General features: G+C 48.2%; 1 protein-coding gene across 1 annotated transcript in view; it reads right to left on the bottom strand.

Moving 5' to 3' along the window:
- Positions 1-663: 663 nt before the first annotated feature.
- Positions 664-19,112, bottom strand: part of nhej1 (nonhomologous end-joining factor 1) — a 248,085-nt gene continuing 229,636 nt past the window's right edge. Inside the window, exons 6-8 of the mRNA XM_078404359.1 lie at positions 12,195-12,309; positions 4,255-4,376; positions 664-3,229 (exon numbers count right to left, since the gene is read on the bottom strand). Coding sequence (XP_078260485.1) covers positions 3,140-3,229; positions 4,255-4,376; positions 12,195-12,309 — 327 coding nt within the window. The 3' untranslated portion in view covers positions 664-3,139. The remainder of the gene's footprint in view (positions 3,230-4,254; positions 4,377-12,194; positions 12,310-19,112) is intronic.

The raw sequence follows: 19,112 nt of genomic DNA, 5'->3' as shown, positions 1-19,112 counted from the left end.
CCCGTTCACACTAGTTCTGTGTGATCCCACTCTCTGGGACGGTCAGCAATTTTACCGAGGCCAATGAGGCCAAGCCTGTACGTCTTTGGAGTGTGGGAGGAAACCGAAGATCTCGGAGAAAACGCACGCAGGTCGCGGGGAGAGAACGTACAAACTCCGCACAGCCAGCGCCCGCGGTCAGGATGGAACCGGGGTCTCTGGCGCTGTGAGGCGGCAGCTCTACCGCTGTGCCACCGTGCCGCCCTGAACTGTACGCAAAAAAAAGAAATGTTACCTTGCGGCTGGTGCGTACAACAGAGTGCCATCGAACCATTCTGAGCAACCATTTTAGACAACAGACAATAGGTGCAGGAGTAGGCCATTCGGCCCTTCGAGCCAGCACCGCCATTCAATGTGATCATGGCTGATCATTCTCAATCAGTACCTCGTTCCTGCCTTCTCCCCATACCCCCTGACTCCGCTATCCTTAAGAGCTCTATCTAGCTCTCTCTTGAATGCATTCAGAGAATCGGCCTCCACTGCCTTCTGAGGCAGAGAATTCCACAGATTCACAACTCTCTGACTGACTGAAGGGAAAGTTTAAAAAACAGTTCATACTTGCGCGTTTAAAGGCACGATAGAGTTAATTGAAATAAATTGAAACAGCTTTATTTTCAAGTTTTGCATTGGATTTAAAATGTAAAAGAAGCGCTTGTATTAATTTTAAAAAGGAGGTGTTTACATTAAACCCAAAACAGCATGGTGCTGTGGATTGTGACACTCGAAAGGGGGAGAGGGACATCGTTTGGCTGCAAAGTCACACACCCCTGGTTGATTGGACTTCTGTAGCTTCAAATGACCCTTGCTTTCCCCCTCTCACCATACCCTCCCCCCTTCCCAGTTCTCCGACCAGTCTGACCGTCCCCGACTACCTTTTATCTCTGTGTTTGTTTGTTGTTAACCTTCTCCCTGCTAACAATGCAAGTTGGGAGGAACTGAAGATGCTGGTTTTGAACTGATGCTAAGACACGAAAAGGCGGAGTGACTCAGTGCGGGACGGGCAGCATCTCCGGAGGGAAGGAACGGCTGACGTTTTCGGGGTCGAGACCCGAGACCCTTCTGGGGGGATCTTATAGAAACATATAAAATTCTTAAGGGGTTGGAGAGGCTAGATGCGGGAAGATTGTTCCCGATGTTGGGGAAGTCCAGAACTAGGGGTCACAGCTTAAGGATAAGGGGGAAGTCTTTTAGGACCGAGATGAGAAAACATTTCTTCACACAGAGAGTGGTGAATCTGTGGAATTCTCTGCCACAGAAGGTAGTTGAAGCCAGTTCATTGGCTATATTTAAGAGGGAGTTAGATGTGGCCCTTGTGGCTAAAGGGATCAGGGGGTACGGAGAGAAGGCAGGTACGGGATACTGAGTTGGATGATCAGCCATGATCATATTGAATGGTGGTGCAGGCTCGAAGGGCCGAATGGCCTACTCCTGCACCTATTTTCTATGTTCTATGTTTCTTCGGACTGATCGACCCGAAACGTCGCCCCTTCCATCTCTCCAGAGTTGCTGCCCGTCCCCGCACTGAGTCACTCCGGCTTTTTTGTGTCTACTATTGGTGGATTTTAACGTCATGTAATGGTGACAACGCAGGCGGGCTGAGTTAGAGAGGTGGGGAAATGGGGGGGGGGGGGGGGTGGGAGTGGGAGTTTTGGGTGATTCCCCCGTTAAAATGAAAAATAGCGAGCCCTGTGGATGGGGCAGCGAGCTATTTCGTTTTAAAAGCGGAGCGGAACGAAGTCTAACCTCACCTGAGCTTTTTTGAAAGCCACAATCAGCTTGCAGTGGTTTTTTTCCCAAGTATAAAATCGGCCTTGTGCATAAGAAATCAAAAGCAGGCTGCGGGCCAAATACATACCATCTGTTGTCCTCAATTTGTGGAGCCTTTAATTAATTAGACAAAGTAGTTACTATTGCTGGTACACTGGTAATTTGCAACTATTTAGTTTTACTTTATGGAGGAAAGACTATAAATTTTGTTGTCTACTCGGGTAAAGAGACAGGATGAGGTGGGGGGTAGGGGGGGAGAGAGAAATTAAAAAGTGCCTGGATCATCTGAAGTTGCGGGAGTTTAAAAAGAAATGATGCTTTTCTTCTGACGTGTAAAATCTTCAATATTAAGACGCAGAGTGCTGGAGTAACTCAGCGGGTCAGGCAGCATCTCTGGAGAACATGGATGGTGAGGTTTCACAGAGTGCTGGAGTAACTCAGCGGGTCAGGCAGCATCTCTGGAGAACATGGGTAGGTGACGTTTCACAGAGTGCTGGAGTAACTCAGCGGGTCAGGCAGCATCTCTGGATAGAAGGAATGGGCGACTTTTCAGGTCGAGACCATTTCGTCAGACCACTTCCTCAGTGTGAAGAAGGGTCTCGACCCGAAACGTCACCCATTCCTTCTCTCCTGAGATGCTGCCTGACCTGCTGAATTACTCCAGCATTTTGTGAAATAAATACCTTCGATTTGTACCAGCATCTGCAGTTATTTTCTTACTCTTCAGACCGAGAGGTCTTCAGTGTGAAGAAGGGTCTCGACCCGAAACGTCACCCATTCCTTCTCTCCGGAGACGCTGCCCGTCCCGTTGAGTTACTCCAGCATTTTGTGTCTTAACTTTGGTTTAAACCAGCGTCTGCAGTTCCTTGCTGCACACAGATGATGTGTAACCTCCCCTCTCTTCCCCCATCGCAGTTCTTGAGGTCGAATCCCCGCTACGGATCATCGTCGTCGCAGAAGCTCAGAAGTAAAATCAGGCGGCCATTTTGCGGCCTCCGGAGATAGTCGCCATGGCGACCACGGGGGTCAGGCGAGTGACTGCTCCGCTCGTTGTCGGTCACTGTGGTTCTTCACGACTCCCCCCCCCCACCCCCGAGGCTGGGGAGGGGTTCCCCAAGCGGAGATGTTGGCGCATCGAGGAACCTCGAAGAGTTTATGCAGCAAAATCCCTTGGACACCAGCTCATTGAATGTTGGCGTGATGGGGTAAAGACCATTGTTGTGGAGCAAGGTGACAAGCAACCTCACCACTGGACGCATAACAAGGGCAGGATCGAGGGATAAAGTGGGTTCAGAGTGCCTCCTGGTTTAAAAACAACCTCCCGGATTAAAAATCAGCTAAAAATCCCTTTTTTCTTCTTCCGTTTCGTGGTGTTGAGGTTTGGACTGCTGAGAGTTGCTGCACTTTTGAGCTTTCGAGAAGCCTGAAAGAGAACAGATGAAACGTTTACACACAGGGTATCGAATATGTTTTAGTGCACGCGCCCAAGAGCCAAGAGAGTCTCAGACTCGAGGGGTACGGTGCGGAAACAGGCCCTTCGGCCCACCGAGCCCGCGCCGACCAGCGATCACCCCGTACACTGGTGCTATCCGAGGGACAGTTTGCAATTTTACCGAAGCCAATTAACCTACACAAAACCTGCAGGTCGTTAGAGTGCGGGAGGGAACCGGAGCACCCGGAGAAAGCCCACGCGGTCTCAGGGAGAACGTGCAAACTCCGTACAGACAGCACCCATAGTCAGGAGTCTGGCACTGTGAGGCAGCAACTCTACCACTACGCCACTGTGCCGCACCTGCAGACAGCGCACCTGTGGTGTACCTGTGTCGCAGCTGGAGGCAGTACACCTTTGGTACACCTGTAGACAGTGCACCTGTGGTATACCTGTGTCACACCTGGAGACAGTACACCTTTGATGCACCTGCAGAAAGTGCACCTGTGGCGTACCTGTGTCGCACCTGGAGGCAGTACACCTTTGGTACACCTGTACAACAGAACATTTGTGGGATACCTGTTTTACACCTGGAGGCAGTACACCTTTGGCACACCTGTACAACAGAACACTTGTGGTATACCTGTGTTACACCTGGAGGCAGTACCCCTTTGATGCACCTGCAGACAGTGCACCTGTGGTATACCTGTGTCACACCTGGAGACAGTACACCTTTGGTACACCTGTAGACAGTGCACCTGTGGTATACCTGTGTCACACCTGGAGGCAGTACACCTTTGGTACACCTGTAGACAGTGCACCTGTGGTCTACCTGTGTCACACCTGGAGACAGTACACCTTTGGTACACCTGTACAACAGAACACCTGTGGTATACCTGTAGACAGTGCACCATGTGGTACGCCCATGGTATAACTGTGAACAGTGCTCACAGCACAGTAACAGTGGATGGAGTGCAAGAACAGCCAATGAAACCACACAAAGGATAACGTCCACCCACCTGTTTTTTAACCTCAGGGCTCTGGGCAGGTGCTGGCGCGACCTCCTCCTTCTCTGCCTTGACCGTCGCCACGTCCTGTGCTTCTTCGAGGCTGGGCTGATGCTTCAGACTGTCTTCTCCCCCTGAGCATCCCAAAAAAGAGTTGCAGTGGGTTAGACAATAGACAATAGACAATAGGTGCAGGAGGAGGCCATTCAGCCCTTCGAGCCTGTACGCACCGCCATTCAACGCGATCATGGCTGATCACTCTCAATCAGTACCCCGTTCCTGCCTTCTCCACATACCCCCCTCACTCCGCTATCCTTAAGAGCTCTATCCAGCTCTCTCTTGAAAGCATCCAACGAACTGGCCTCCACTGCCTTCTGAGGCAGAGAATTCCACACCTTCACCACTCTCTGACTGAAAAAGTTCTTCCTCATCTCCGTTCTAAATCTCGCAAAGACCAGTGTCCATGCTGTTCATCCTTAGAAACATAGGAAATCGGAGCGGGAGTAGGCCTTTCGGCCCTTCCAGCCAGCACCGCCTTTCAATATGATCATGGCTGATCACCCTAAATCAGTATCCCGTTCCTGCTTTCTCCCCACATCCCTTGATTCCGTTAGCCCGAAGAGCTATACCTAACTCTCTCATGAAACCATCCTGTGAATTGGCCTCCACTGCCTTCTGTGGCAGAGAATTCCACAGATTCACAACTCTCTGGGTGAGAAAGGTTTTTCCTCATCTCAGTCCTAAATGGCCTCACCCCTTATTCTTAAACTGTGACCCCCCCCCTGGTTCTGGACTCCCCCAACATCGGGAACAATTTTTCATGCATCCAGCCTGTCCAATCCCTTAAGAATTTTTATGTAGGAAAGTACTGCAGATGCTGGTTTAAATCGAAGGTAGACACAAAATGCTGGAGTAACTCAGCGGGTCAGGCAGCATCTCTGGAGAGAAGGAATGGGTGAGGTTTCGGGTCGAGACCCTTCTTCAAACTGATCAGCCATTCCTTCTCTCCAGAGATGCTGCCTGACCCGCTGAGTAACTCCAGCATTTTGTGTCTACCTTAAGAATTTTATATGTTTCTGTAAGATCCCCTCTGATCCTTCTAAATTCCAGTGAATATGAGCCCAGTCGATCCATTCTTTAGTTCAATAGACAATAGACAATAGAGAATTCCACAGATTCACAACTCTCTGACTGAAAATGTTTTTCCTCATCTCCGTTCTAAATGGCCTACTACCCCTTATTCTTAAACTGTGGCCCCTGGTTCTGGACTCCCCCAACATTGGGAACATGTTTCCTGCCTCTAACGTGTCCAACCCCTTAATAATCTTATACGTTTCGATAAGATGCCCTCTCATCCTTCCAAATTCCAGTGGGTTATGGCTCAGAAATTCCTTGCGGAAACCCTGAGGTCTGTATTGTTCATCTCTTGAAGACACAAACCTGCTGCAATGAGCAAGATTGAGCCAAGCGACGCAGCGGTAGAGTTGCTGCCTTACAGCGAATGCAGCGCCGGAGACCCAGGTTCCATCCCGACTACGGGCGCCGTCTGTACGGAGTTTGTACGTTCTCCCCGTGACCTGCGAAGGTTTTCTCCGAGATCTTCGGTTTCCTCCCACACTCCAAAGACGTGCAGGTTTGTAGGTTAATTGGCTTGGTAAAGGTAAAAATTGTCCCTAGTGGGTGTAGGATAGTGTTAATGTGCGGGGATCGCTGGGCGGCGCGGACTCGGTGGGCCGAAAGGCCCTCTTTTTCCGCGCTGTATCTCTAAACAGTTGCTGCCTTACAGCGCCAGAGAAGAGTCAATGTGTCAGGTCTCAGTAGACATCTCTATACACATTGTACTAATCGGGGATTGTGCTTGGGTATAGCAATACTTTACTGACCTGTATGCAAAAAAAAGAATTTCACTGTACTGCAGTTTACAGTTTTGTTTATTGTCACGTGTACCGAGGTACAGTGAAAAGCTTTTGTTGCGTGCAGATGATACAAAGCTGGGTGGCAGTGTGAACTGTGAGGAAGATGCTATGAGGTTGCAGGGTGACTTGGACAGGTTGTGTGAGTGGGCGGATGCATGGCAGATGCAGTTTATGTGGATAAGTGTGAGGTTATCCACTTTGGTGGTAAGAATAGGAAGGCAGAGTATTATCTGGATGGTGTCAAGTTAGGAAAAGGGGACGTACAACGAGATCTGGGTGTCCTAGTGCATCAGTCACTGAAAGGAAGCATGCAGGTACAGCAGGCAGTGAAGAAAGTCAATGGAATGTTGGCCTTCATAACAAGAGGAGTTGAGTATAGGAGCAAAGAGGTCCTTCTGCAGTTGTACAGGGCCCTAGTGAGACCGCACCTGGAGTACTGTGTGCAGTTTTGGTCTCCAAATTTGAGAAAGGATATTCTTGCTATTGAGGGCGTGCAGCGTAGGTTTACTAGGTTAATTCCCGGAATGGCGGGACTGTCATATGTTGAAAGACTGGAGTGACTAGGCTTGTATACACTGGAATTTAGAAGGATGAGAGGGGATCTTATCGAAACGTATAAGATTATTAAGGGGTTGGACACGTTAGAGGCAAGAAACATGTTCCCAATGTTGGAGGAGTCCAGAACCAGGGGCCACAGTTTAAGAATAAGGGGTAGGCCATTTAGAACTGAGATGAGGAAAAACCTTTTCAGTCAGAGAGTTGTGAATCTGTGGAATTCTCTGCCTCAGAAGGCAGTGGAGGCCAATTCTCTGAATGCATTCAAGAGAGAGCTAGATAGAGCTCTTAAGGATAGCGGAGATAGGGGGTATGGGGAGAAGGCAGGAACGGGGTATTGATTGAGAATGATCAGCCATGATCACATTGAATGGCGGTGCTGGCTCGAAGGGCCGAATGGCCTCCTCCTGCACCTATTGTCTATTGTCTATTGAGGGTCACCTTTGAGGTAGATGGTAGTTCATGTACTTCTGTACATGTGACAATAAACAACCATTGAGCCACTGAAGTGGATGAGCCTGGTATCGGGTGAAGGTCAGAAGGCCAGGGGCATTACAGAGGCGTGGCAGTAGAGTTGCTGCCTTACAGCGCTAGAGACCCGGGTTCGATCTTGTCTGTACGGAGTTTGTACGTTCTCCCCGTGACCTGCGTGGGTTTTCCCCGGGCGCTCCGGTTTCCCCTCGCACTCCAAAGACGTACGGGTTTGTAGGGGTAGACACAAAATGCTGGAGTAACTCAGCGGGTCAGGCAGAATCTCAGGAGAGAAGGAATTCCTCCTCTCCTGAGATGCTGCCTGCCCCGCTGAGTTACTCCAGCATTTTGTGTCTACATTCGGTTTAAACCGGCACCTGCAGTTATTTTCCTACACAGGTTTGTAGGTTGATTGGTTTCATTCGGTAAACAAAAATCGCAAATTGTCCCGAGTGTGTGGGATAGTATTAGTGTATGGGGATCGCAGAGTAGGAGGGCCGAAGGGCCTGTTTCCGCGATGTGTGTCTCAACTGAAAGAAAACTAATCAGGAAAGAACGACAGACTTCCTACCCCAAATGACCCTGGTGAATGTGATAGGTTTATCCAGTCATTCAGTGGTTTTGTGGAGCCATCATTAATAAACCGATCCAAGCCTCTTATTTAATTACTAGAAGATAAATTCCCCAGTTGTTGTGGTCAGCCTTCTGTCTCAATAGCCCAGGCCACCTGATGTCAGTCCAGTAATTTAACTACCATATGCTGCTAGGTTCCACACCTATTAACTGGCTCCAGAGGTCTACACTTGGGATCGGTTAATCAAAATAGGACCACGTGATAGTCTGCTTACAGTAGCAAGGCTGTTCATAAATGTGCAATATTTTTTAGGGTGATGGTCACATAGAGAGATAGAAACATAGGCCAATTCTCTGGATGTTTTGAAGAGAGAGCTAGATAGAGCTCTTAATGATAACGGAATCAGGGGGTATGGGGAGAGGGCAGGAACGGGGTACTGATTGTGGATGATCAGCCATGATCACATTGAATGGCGGTGCTGGCTCGAATGGCCTACTCCTGCACCTATTGTCTATTGTCTAAATGGCCTCCCCTTTAATTCTTACACTAAATAGACAATAGACAATAGGTGCAGGAGTAGGCCATTCGGCCCTTCGAGTCAGCACCGCCATTCAATGTGATCATGGCTGATCATTCTCAATAATAATAATAATAATAATAATAATAATGTGCCTTTATTGTCATTGTACGAACATCTTGTGCGCCACTGTGTGCATACGGGACCTTGTTTCTGCTTTCTCCCCATACCCCCTGACTCCGCCATCCTTAAGAGCTCTATCTAGCTCTCTCTTGAATGCATTCAGAGAATTGGCCTCCACTTCCCTCTGAGGCAGAGAATTCCACAGATTCACAACTCTCTGACTGAAAAAGTTTTTCCTCATCTCTGTTCTAAATGGCCTACCCCATATTCTTAAACTGTGGTCCCAGGTTCTGGACTCCCCCAACATTGGGAACATGTTTCCTGCCTCTAACGTGTCCAACCCCTTAATAATCTTATACGTTTCGATAAGATCTCCTCTCATCCTTCTAAATTCCAGTGTATACAAGCCTAGTCGCTCCAGTCTTTCAACATATGACAGTCCCGCCATTCCGGGAATTAACCTAGTAAACCTACGCTGCACGTCCTCAATAGCAAGAATATCCTTCCTCAAATTTGGAGACCAAAACTGCACACAGTACTCCAGGTGCAGTCTCACTTGGGCCCTGTACAACTGCAGAAGGACCTCTTTGCTCCTATACTCAACTACTCTTGTTATGAAGGCCAACATTCCATTGGCTTTCTTCACTGCCTGCTGTAGCTGCATGCTTCCTTTCAGTGACTGATGCACTAGGACACCCAGATCACGTTGTACGTCCCCTTTTCCTAACTTGACACCATTCAGATAATAATCTGCCTTCCTATTCTTAACACCAAAGTGGATAACCTCACACTTATCCACATTAAACTGCATCTGCCAAGCATCCGGCCACTCCCACAATCTGTCCAAGTCACCCTGCAACCTCATAGCATCTTCCTCACAGTTCACACTGCCACCCAGCTTTGTAAAGTGGCCCCTAGCCCTCCGGTAACTCGTATCATTTGACAGGACCAGCAGGTGCCCAGAAGACGTCCCTCTGACCAGGATCTAACTTCCTATCCATTCAGTCACTGGGATCTGTATGCCACCTTTGCACTGTAGGTAAGGCCACCCATATTTCACTCTCGACACACCATGTAATACATATCATCTGGAATTCTCCAGGGTGCGAGTCTGAAGAGGGGTCTCGGCCTGAAATCTCAGTGATCCGTGTTCTCCAGAGATGCTGCCTGACCTGCTGGGCTCAAAGGAGCATTTCTTGACTAGATCACCTGTATGCCACCTTTGCCCTGTTGTTCTGCAGTTCCTTCCTGCACAAGGATTTAGTTTATCTACAAAAAGGGATCTTATAGACACATGTAAAATTCTTAAGGGATTGGACAGTCTAGATGTAGGAAAAATGTTCCCCATGTTGGGGGAGTCCAGAACCGGGGGGGTCCACAGTTTAAGAATAAAGGGGTTGGCCATTTAGGACTGAGGTGAGGAAAAACCTTTTTCACCCAGAGAGTTGTGAATCTGAGGAATTCACTGCCACAGAAAGCAGTGGAGGCCAATTCACTGGATGTTTTCAAGAGAGAGTTAGATATGGCTCTTAGGGCTAACGGAATCATGGGGAGAAAGCAGGAACGGGGTACTGATTTTGGATGATCAGCCATGATCATGTTGAATGGCGGAGCTGGCTCGAAGGACCGAATGGCCTACTCCTGCACCTATTGTCTATGTTTCTATGACATACCAACTCACCTCAATTTTCCAACGAAGTAGAGACGTTGATGGATTTTTTTTGTAATTTAGTTAGGCCGTATTTGAAATATTGCGAGTAAATTTGGTTGCACCGATACTTGAACCCTTTCAAGCTGGAAAGGGTTCAGAAAAGATTTACGAGGATGTTGCCAGGACTAGAGGGTGTGAGGTACTGGGAGAGGTTGAGTAGGCTGGGTCCCTATTCCATGGAGCGCAGGAGGATGAGGGGAGATCTTATAGAGGTGTACAAAATCATGAGAGGAATAGACCGGGTAGATGCACAGAGTCTCTTGCCCAGAGTAGGGGAATCGAGGACCAGAGGACATAGGTTCAAGGTGAAGGGGAATTTTTTTTTAATAGGAATCCGAGGGGTAACTTTTTCACACAGTGGGTGGTGGGTGTATGGAACGAGCTGCCAGAGGAGGTAGTTGAGGCTGGGACTATCCCATCGTTTAAGAAACAGTTGGACAGGCACATGGATAGGACAGGTTTGGAGGGTTATGGACCAAGCGCAGGCAAGTGGGACTGGGGTAGCTGGGACATTGTTGGCCGGTGTGGGCGAGTTGGGCCGAAGGGCCTGTTTCCACACTGTATCACTCTATGACTCTATGACTCTACGACTTGAAACCATATGTATTCCCATTGAAGATAGACACAAAATGCTGGAGTAGCTCTCCAGGACAGGCAGCAATTCTGGAGAGAAGGAATGGGTGACGTTTTGGGTTGAGACTCACACCACCCTGGCCACGCTCCCATTTCACTCCTGCCATCGGGAAGAAACATAGAAACATAGAGAACAGGTGCAGGAGGAGGCCATTTGGCCCTTCGAGCCAGCACTGCCATTGATTGTGATCATGGCTGATCATCCACAATCAGTAACCCGTGCCTGCCTTCTCCCCATATCCCTTGATTCCGCTAGCCCCTAGAGCTCTATCTAACTCTCTTTTAAATTCATCCAGTGAATTGGCCTCCACTGCCCTCTGTGGCAGAGAATTCCGCAAATTCACAACTCAGTGGAGAAGGTACAGGAGTCCGAAAACCGTGACCACCAGGTTCAAGAATGGCTTCAACACGACAAACATCGGGCTCTTGAATAGGTTAATAAGGACTAGGAGCAGTATTAGGCCATTCGGCCCATCAAGTCTCCTCCGCCATTCAATCCTTCTTCCTGCCTTCTCCCCGTGACCCCTGACACTCGTACTAATCAAGAATCTGTCAATCTCCTCCTTATAAATATCCACTGACTTGGCCTCCACAGCCGTCTGTGGCAATGAGTTCCACTGATTCACCACCCTCTGACTAAAGAAATTCCTTCCCCTCTCCTTTCTCAACAAGCGTCCTTCTATTCTGAGGCGGTGGCAAACCTTTGGGATGGTGGGAGGAAACTGGAACACCTGGAGGAAACCCACGTGGTCACAGGGAGAACGTTCAAACTCCGTACAGACAGCACCCGTAGTCAGGATTGAACCCGGGTTCCCAGCGCTGTAAGGCAGCAACTCCACCGCACCGCCCGCCGTACACTTCAAAACTCGGCTAACCTTTTGTACTGTAAGCACCAGCTACTCGAACGCATGCTGTTACATAGAAACATAGAAAATAGGTGCAGGAGTAGGCCATTCGGCCCTTCGAGCCTGCACCGCCATTCAATATGATCATGGCTGATCATCCAACTCAGTATCCCGTACCTGCCTTCTCTCCCATACCCCCTGATCCCTTTAGCCACAAGGGCCACATCTAACTCCCTCTTAAATATAGCTAATGAACTGGCCTCAACTAACTACCTTCTGTGGCAGAGAATTCCGCAGATTCACCACTCTCTGTGTGAAAAAAAACGTTCTCATCTCGGTCCTAAAAGACTTCCCCCTTATCCTTAAACTGTGACCCCTTGTTCTGGACTTCCCCAACATCGGGAACAATCTTCCTGCATCTAGCCTGTCCAACCCCTTAAGAATCCTGAAAGTTTCTATAAGATCCCCCCTCAATCTTCTAAATTCCAGTGAGTACAAGCCAAGTCTATCCAGTCTTTCTTCATATGAAAGTCCTGCCATCCCAGGAATCAATCTGGTGAACCTTCTCTGTACTCCCTCTCAGTACTCCCTGTCTGTTGCTGCCCACCTGAACTGTGCCTTCTTTCCCGACCAGCTTTGGCTGCCATTATGGTTGTGTAGAGTTGTTGGAGCTCGGGGTTAAACATTCTGCCATCGTCCACGTTAGCAGCCTCGGTCAGACTCTGCAACAGAAAGGATCCACAAAGTTTAGTTTAACACCCACCGCCCTTTGTGTAAAAATGTTACATATAAACCAGCAGCACGGTGGCGCAGCGGTAGAGTTGCTGCCTTACAGCGAATGCAGCGCCGGAGACCCGGGTTCGATCCCGACCGCGGTTGCTGTTGTTACGGAGTTTGTACGTTCTCCCCGTGACCTGCGTGGGTTTTCTCCGAGATCTTCGGTTTCCTCCCCCCACACTCCAAAGACATACAGGTATGTAGGTTAATTGGCTGGGCAAATGTAAAAATTGTCCCGAGTGGGTGTAGGATAGTGTTAATGTGCGTGGATCGCTGGGCGGCACGGACCCGGTGGGCCGAAGGGCCTGTTTCCGTGCTGTGTCTCTAAACTAAATGAATGAATCAATAAGTTTATTGGCCAAGTATGTGCACATACAAGGAATGTGCCTTGGTGCTCCGCTCACAAATGACAACACAAACACACAGTTAACAATTAAGAATAAAGCATAAACACATCAATAGACAACAGACAATAGGTGCAGGAGGAGGCCATTTGGCCCTTCGAGCCAGCACCCCAATTCAATGTGATCATGGCTGATCATTCTCAATCAGTACCCCGTTCCTGCCTTCTCCCCATACCCTCTGACTCCGCTATCCTTAAGAGCTCTATCTAGCTCTCTCTTGAATGCATTAAGAGAATTGGCCTCCACTGCCTTCTGAGGCAGAGAATTCCACAGATTCACAACTCTCTCACTGAAAACGTTTTTCCTCATCTCTGTTCTAAATGGCCTACCCCTTATTCTTAAACTGTGGCCCCTGGTTCTGGACTTCCCCAACATTGGGAACATGTTTCCTGCCTCTAACGTGTCCAACCCCTTAATAATCTTATACGTTTCGATAAGATCTCCTCTCGTCCTTCTAAATCCCAGTGTACACAAGCCTAGTCGCTCCAGTCCTTCAACATATGACAGTCCCGCCATTCCGGGAATTAACCTAGTAAACCTACGCTGCACGCCCTCAATAGCAAGAATATCCTTCCTCAAATTTGGAGTCCAAAACTGCACACAGTACTCCAGGCGCGGTCTCACTAGGGCCCTGTTACAACTACAGAAGGACCTCTTTGCTCCTATACTCAATATTCCACAATGTCACGAACACAGATCATTTTGACCTTTTATCTGTGCTTATGAAGTCTAGTGGTGGGCAAACAGGGCGGCGGGTTTCTCAACATTAAAAAAACTGCGACTGCTTTGAAAATGATTAATAATTTGTGGGGTTTAAGGCAGGCAGGGGTCATAAAAATTGCTGCTTAACGCAAGAATGCCCCTTCATTTCCTTGAACGGTAAGATGTGTCTCTGAACTTGCATAAAGTAACTTATCTACAGCAGTATCGCAATTGTGCAGGTGCACATGTAAAAAAAAAAATTAAAAAAAATGTTTTTTAAAATCAATGCAGTCCTTCAGTAAACAGCAGGATTTTCTTTGCAGATAAGGTGGCAAAGGTTCCTCTTAATTGACTGTGATACGCTCCCTCACACCCTGGGTGCGGGGAGCATTCAGCACCGACCGTTCCACTGGACTCCCCTGTCATGGCAGCACAGACGGGCCAATGTCCGCGGGAGAGACAGCCTGGAAGCAGGCCCTTCGGCCCGCCGAGTCCGTGCCGACCAGCAATCCCCGCACACTAACACTATCCTACTACACACACCAGAGACAATTTACAATTATGCCAAGCCAATTGACTTACAAACTTGTACCTGTACCTGATTTTATACACCTCTATAAGGTCACCCCTAGAAGATGCACCTCTATAAGGTCACCCCTAGAAGATGCACCTCTATAAGGTCACCCCTAGAAGATGCACCTCTATAAGGTCACCCCTAGAAGATGCACCTCTATAAGGTCACCCCTAGAAGATGCACCTCTATAAGGTCACCCCTAGAAGATGCACCTCTATAAGGTCACCCCTAGAAGATGCACCTCTATAAGGTCACCCCTAGAAGATGCACCTCTATAAGGTCACCCCTAGAAGATGCACCTCTATAAGGTCACCCCTAGAAGATGCACCTCTATAAGGTCACCCCTAGAAGATGCACCTCTATAAGGTCACCCCTAGAAGATGCACCTCTATAAGGTCACCCCTAGAAGATGCACCTCTATAAGGTCACCCCTAGAAGATGCACCTCTATAAGGTCACCCCTAGAAGATGCACCTCTATAAGGTATACACACCTCCATACACATAGAAAAATAGAAAATAGGTGCAGGAGTAGGCCATTCAGCCCTTCGAGCCAGCATCGCCATTCAATATGATCATGGCTCAGTATCCTGTACCTGCCTTCTCTCCATACCCCCTGATCCCTTTAGCCACAAGGGCCACATCCAACTCCCTCTTAAATATAGCCAATGAACTGGCCTCAACTACCTTCTGTGGCAGAGAATTCCACAGATTCACCACTCTCTGTGTGAGAAACAACTTTCTTATCTCGGTCCTAAAAGACTTCCCCCTTATCCTTAAACTGTGACCCCTTGTTCTGGACTTCCCCAACATCGGGAACAATCTTCCTGCATCTAGCCTGTCCAACCCCTTAAGAATTTTGTAAGTTTCTATAAGATCCCCCCTCAATCTTCTAAGATAGTTCAGAGATAGAGCGCGGAAACAGGCCCTTAGGACCACCGAATCCGCGCCGACCAGCGATCCCCGCACACTAACACTACCCAACGCACACGAGGGACAATTTAAATTTATACTACGCCAATTAACCTACAAACCTGTACGTCTTTGGAGTGTGGGAGGGAACCGAAGATCTCGGAGAAAACCCACGCAGGGCACGGGGAGAACGTACAAACTCCGTACAGACGGCGCCCGTAGTCGGGATCGAACCCGGGTCTTTTGTGTAAAAAACTAAACATTCCATGTAGACATGGAACACAGACTCTTGCAGCCCGCAGAAGTGGCAGGTGGCTGGCAAGTCTGTGAACCGGCTCAGGAATTGATTGCACGGGACTTATAGTTTTGAGGTGAAGGGGAAAAGATTTAATAGGAATCTGAGGGGTAACTTTTTCACACAAAGGTTTGTGGGTGTACGGAACGAGCTGCCAGAGGAGGTAGTTGAGGCTGGGACTATCCCAATATTTAAGACGCAGTTGGACAAGTACATGGATGAGGGCGTGCAGCGTAGGTTCACTAGGTTGATTCCCGGAATGGCGGGACTGTCGTATGTTGAAAGGCTGGAGCAATTAGGCTTGTATTTAGAAGGAATTTAGAAGGATGAGGGGGGATCTTATTGAAACATATAAGATAATTAGGGGATTGGACACATTAGAGGCAGGAAACATGTTCCCAATGTTGGGGGTGTCCAGAACAAGGGGCCACAGTTTAAGAATAAGGGGTAGGCCATTTAGAACGGAGATGAGGAAGAACTTTTTCAGTCAGAGAGTGGTGAAGGTATGGAATTCTCTGCCTCAGAAGGCAGTGGAGGCCAGTTCGTTGGATGCTTTCAAGAGAGAGCTGGATAGAGCTCTTAAGGATAGCGGAGTGAGGGGGTATGGGGAGAAGGCAGGAACGGGGTACTGATTGAGAGTGATCAGCCATGATCGTATTGAATGGCGGTGCTGGCTCGAAGGGCTGAATGGCCTACTCCTGCACCTATTGTCTATTGTCTATTGTCTATTGACAGGTTTGGAGGGATATGGACCAAATGCTGGCAGATTTTTAGATTTTTTTTTAGATTTAAGAGATACAGCATAGAAACAGGCCCTTCGGCCCACCGAGTCCGCGCCGCCCAGCGATCCCCGCACATTAACACTATCCTACACCCACTAGGGACAATTTTTACATTTGCCCAGCCAATTAACCTACAAACCTGCACGTCTTTGGAGTGTGGGAGGAAACCGAAGATCTCGGAGGAAACCCACGCAGGTCACGGGGAGAACGTACAAACTCCGTACAGAGGAGAGATGAGAAAAAAGTTTGCATTGATAAAACTCGTAAGGCAGTTTGACCTTTTTCCAATTTCCCTTGAGCTGTACTGTTGGTTAAGTTGTCCTTTTAGCAGAATGCCACTTCCAATTCACTTCAAATCAGATTTGGCCAGCTGGCCACATAGTGCCTCACTTAACCTGGCCAAGGCCATTCTAAGTGGCAGCATTCAGCAATAGCTCCACTTAAATAACTTTCCTTAACTGGAGTGCTTACTTGCATGGGCGAGTGGGCAAATGCATGGCAGATGCAATATAATATGGATAAATGTGAGGTTATCCACTTTGGCGGCAAGAACAGGAAAGCAGAGTATTACGTGAATGGTGACCGATTGGGAGAAGGGGAGATGCAACGTGACCTGGGTGTCATGGTGCACCAGTCATTGAAAGCAAGCATGCAGGTGCAGCAGGCAGTGAAGAAAGCGAATGGTATGTTGGCATTCATAGCAAGAGGATTTGAGTTTAGGAGCAGGGAGGTTCTGCTGCAGTTGTACAGGGCCTTGGTGAGTCCGCACCTGGAGTATTGTGTGCAGTTTTGGTCTCCTAACCTGAGGAAAGACGTTCTTGCCTTAGAGGGAGTACAGAGAAGGTTCACCAGATTGATCCCTGGGATGGCGGGACTTTCATATGAGGAAAGACTGGATAGACTGGGCTTGTACTCGCTGGAATTTAGAAGACTGAGGGGGGATCTTATAGAAACATATAAAATTCTTAAGGGGTTGGAGAGGCTAGATGCGGGAAGATTGTTCCCGATGTTGGGGGAGTCCAGAACCAGGGGTCACAGCTTAAGGATAAGGGGAAAGTCTTTTAGGACCGAGATGAGAAAACATTTCTTCACACAGAGAGTGGTGAGTCTGTGGAATTCTCTGCCACAGAAGGTAGTTGAGGCCAGTTCATTGGCTATATTTAAGAGGGAGTTAGATGTGGCCCTTTTTGCTAAAGGGATCAGGGGGTATGGAGAGAAGGCAGGTACAGGCTACTGAGCTGGATGATCAGCCATGATCATATTGAATGGCGGTGCAGGCTCGAAGGGCCGAATGGCCTACTCCTGCACCTATTTTCTATGTTTCTATGTTTCTATGGTGTATTAGCCAATCCTATATATCCTTTATTATTATAATCTAAGTCTCATCAGTGAAGACACTCTTGGCCTCTTGACTTAGGGCTTTGGGAAGGTGACCTCCAATGTTTGGCATTTATCCCTCGATATCAGTGAAAAATGAGTTTTCAGTTTCTGGCGATGATCGTAAAAGTGCACAAACTTCATTTTCGATGAGGCCCACATCGATACCAGTTTGCAACTAACCCCCGTCAGAGTTATTAATCTAAAAATAAATTGTCAAAATATCTCTGCTGGATTTCAGACTCTGACTCACTCCCAGGAATCGATTAAACCATTCATAAATCACTGGAATATCTTGATAACATTCCTGAGCGCAACTCACTCTAACTACAAGGTCAGAGAAAGTGATAGGAGCAGAATTAGGCCATTCGGCCCACCTCCAGTTTAAATTCCATTTGGAATATTTTGGAGGACCAAGAACCAAGAACCAAGTCTACTCCACCATTCAATCGTGGCCGATCTATCTCTCCCTCCTAACCCCATTCTCTTGCCCACTCCCCAACAAACCCCTGACACCCGTACTAATCAAGAATCCATCGATCTCTGCCTTAAAAATATCCGTCTACTTGGCCCCCCCACTGCCTTCTGTGGCAATGAATTCCACAGATTCACCACCCTCTGACCAAAGAAATTCCCATTTCCGCTCTGCATCTCTAAACTAAATTAAAAAACTAAAAGATCGCTGGACAGTCCTATCCTGCTGGGTCACCTAATCGTTCTCTGAGCCCCTCCCCCGCTGGGTTCCTCCTTCGTTATTAGTAGGAGTCGTGCGGCACGGTGGCACAGCGGTAGAGTTGCTGCCTTACAGCGAATGCAGCGCCGGAGACTCAGGTTCGATCTCGACTACGGGCGCCGTCTGTACGGAGTTTGTACGTTCTCCCGTGACCTGCGTGGGTTTTCTCCGAGATCTTCGGTTTTCCTCCCACACTCCAAAGACGTACAGGTATGTAGGTTAATTGACTGGGTAAATGTAACAAAAAAATTGTCCCTAGTGTGTGCAGGATAGTGTTAATGTGCGGGGATCGCTGGGCAGCGCGGACCCGGTGGGCCAAAGGGCATGTTTCCGCACTGTGTCTCTAAATCTCAAAAAAACTAAAATCTAGAATTAGGCCATTTGGCCCATCAAGTCTACTAAGCCATTCAATCGCAGCTAGGCACAAAATGCTGGAGTAACTCAGCAGGACAGGCAGCATCTCTGGAGAGAAGGAATGGCTGACGTTTCGGATCGAGACCTTCTTCAGACTGAAGAAACGTCACCAATTCCTTCTCTCCAGAGATGCTGCCTGTCCCGCTGAGTTACTCCAGAATTTTGTGTCTATCTTTGGTTTTAAACCAGCATCTGTAGTTCTTTCCTCCGCATTCAATCGTGGTTGATCTATTGGGATCAGTCGAGTTCTGGTTCTCCAATACCAATACAGTTGACTGTCATATGAAGAAAGGTTGGAAAGTCTGGGTTTGTATTCACTGGAGTTTAGAAGGATGAGAGGGGATCTTATAGAGACATATAGAATTATAAAAGGACTGGACAAGCTAGATGCAGGAAAAATGTTCCCAGTGTTGGGGGAGTCCAGAACCAGGGGCCACGCAGTCTAAGAATAAAGGGGAGGCCATTTAAAACTGAGGTGAGAAAAATGTTCCCAATGTTGGACAAGTCCAGAACCAGGGGCCACAGTCTAAGATTAAAGGGGAGGCCATTTAAAACAG

This window comes from Rhinoraja longicauda, chromosome 8, assembly GCF_053455715.1.
Source record: "Rhinoraja longicauda isolate Sanriku21f chromosome 8, sRhiLon1.1, whole genome shotgun sequence".
Classification (NCBI taxonomy): Eukaryota; Metazoa; Chordata; class Chondrichthyes; order Rajiformes; family Arhynchobatidae; genus Rhinoraja; species Rhinoraja longicauda.
Note: the sequence above shows the minus strand (reverse complement) of the source record. Positions and strands in the feature narration are given on the sequence as shown.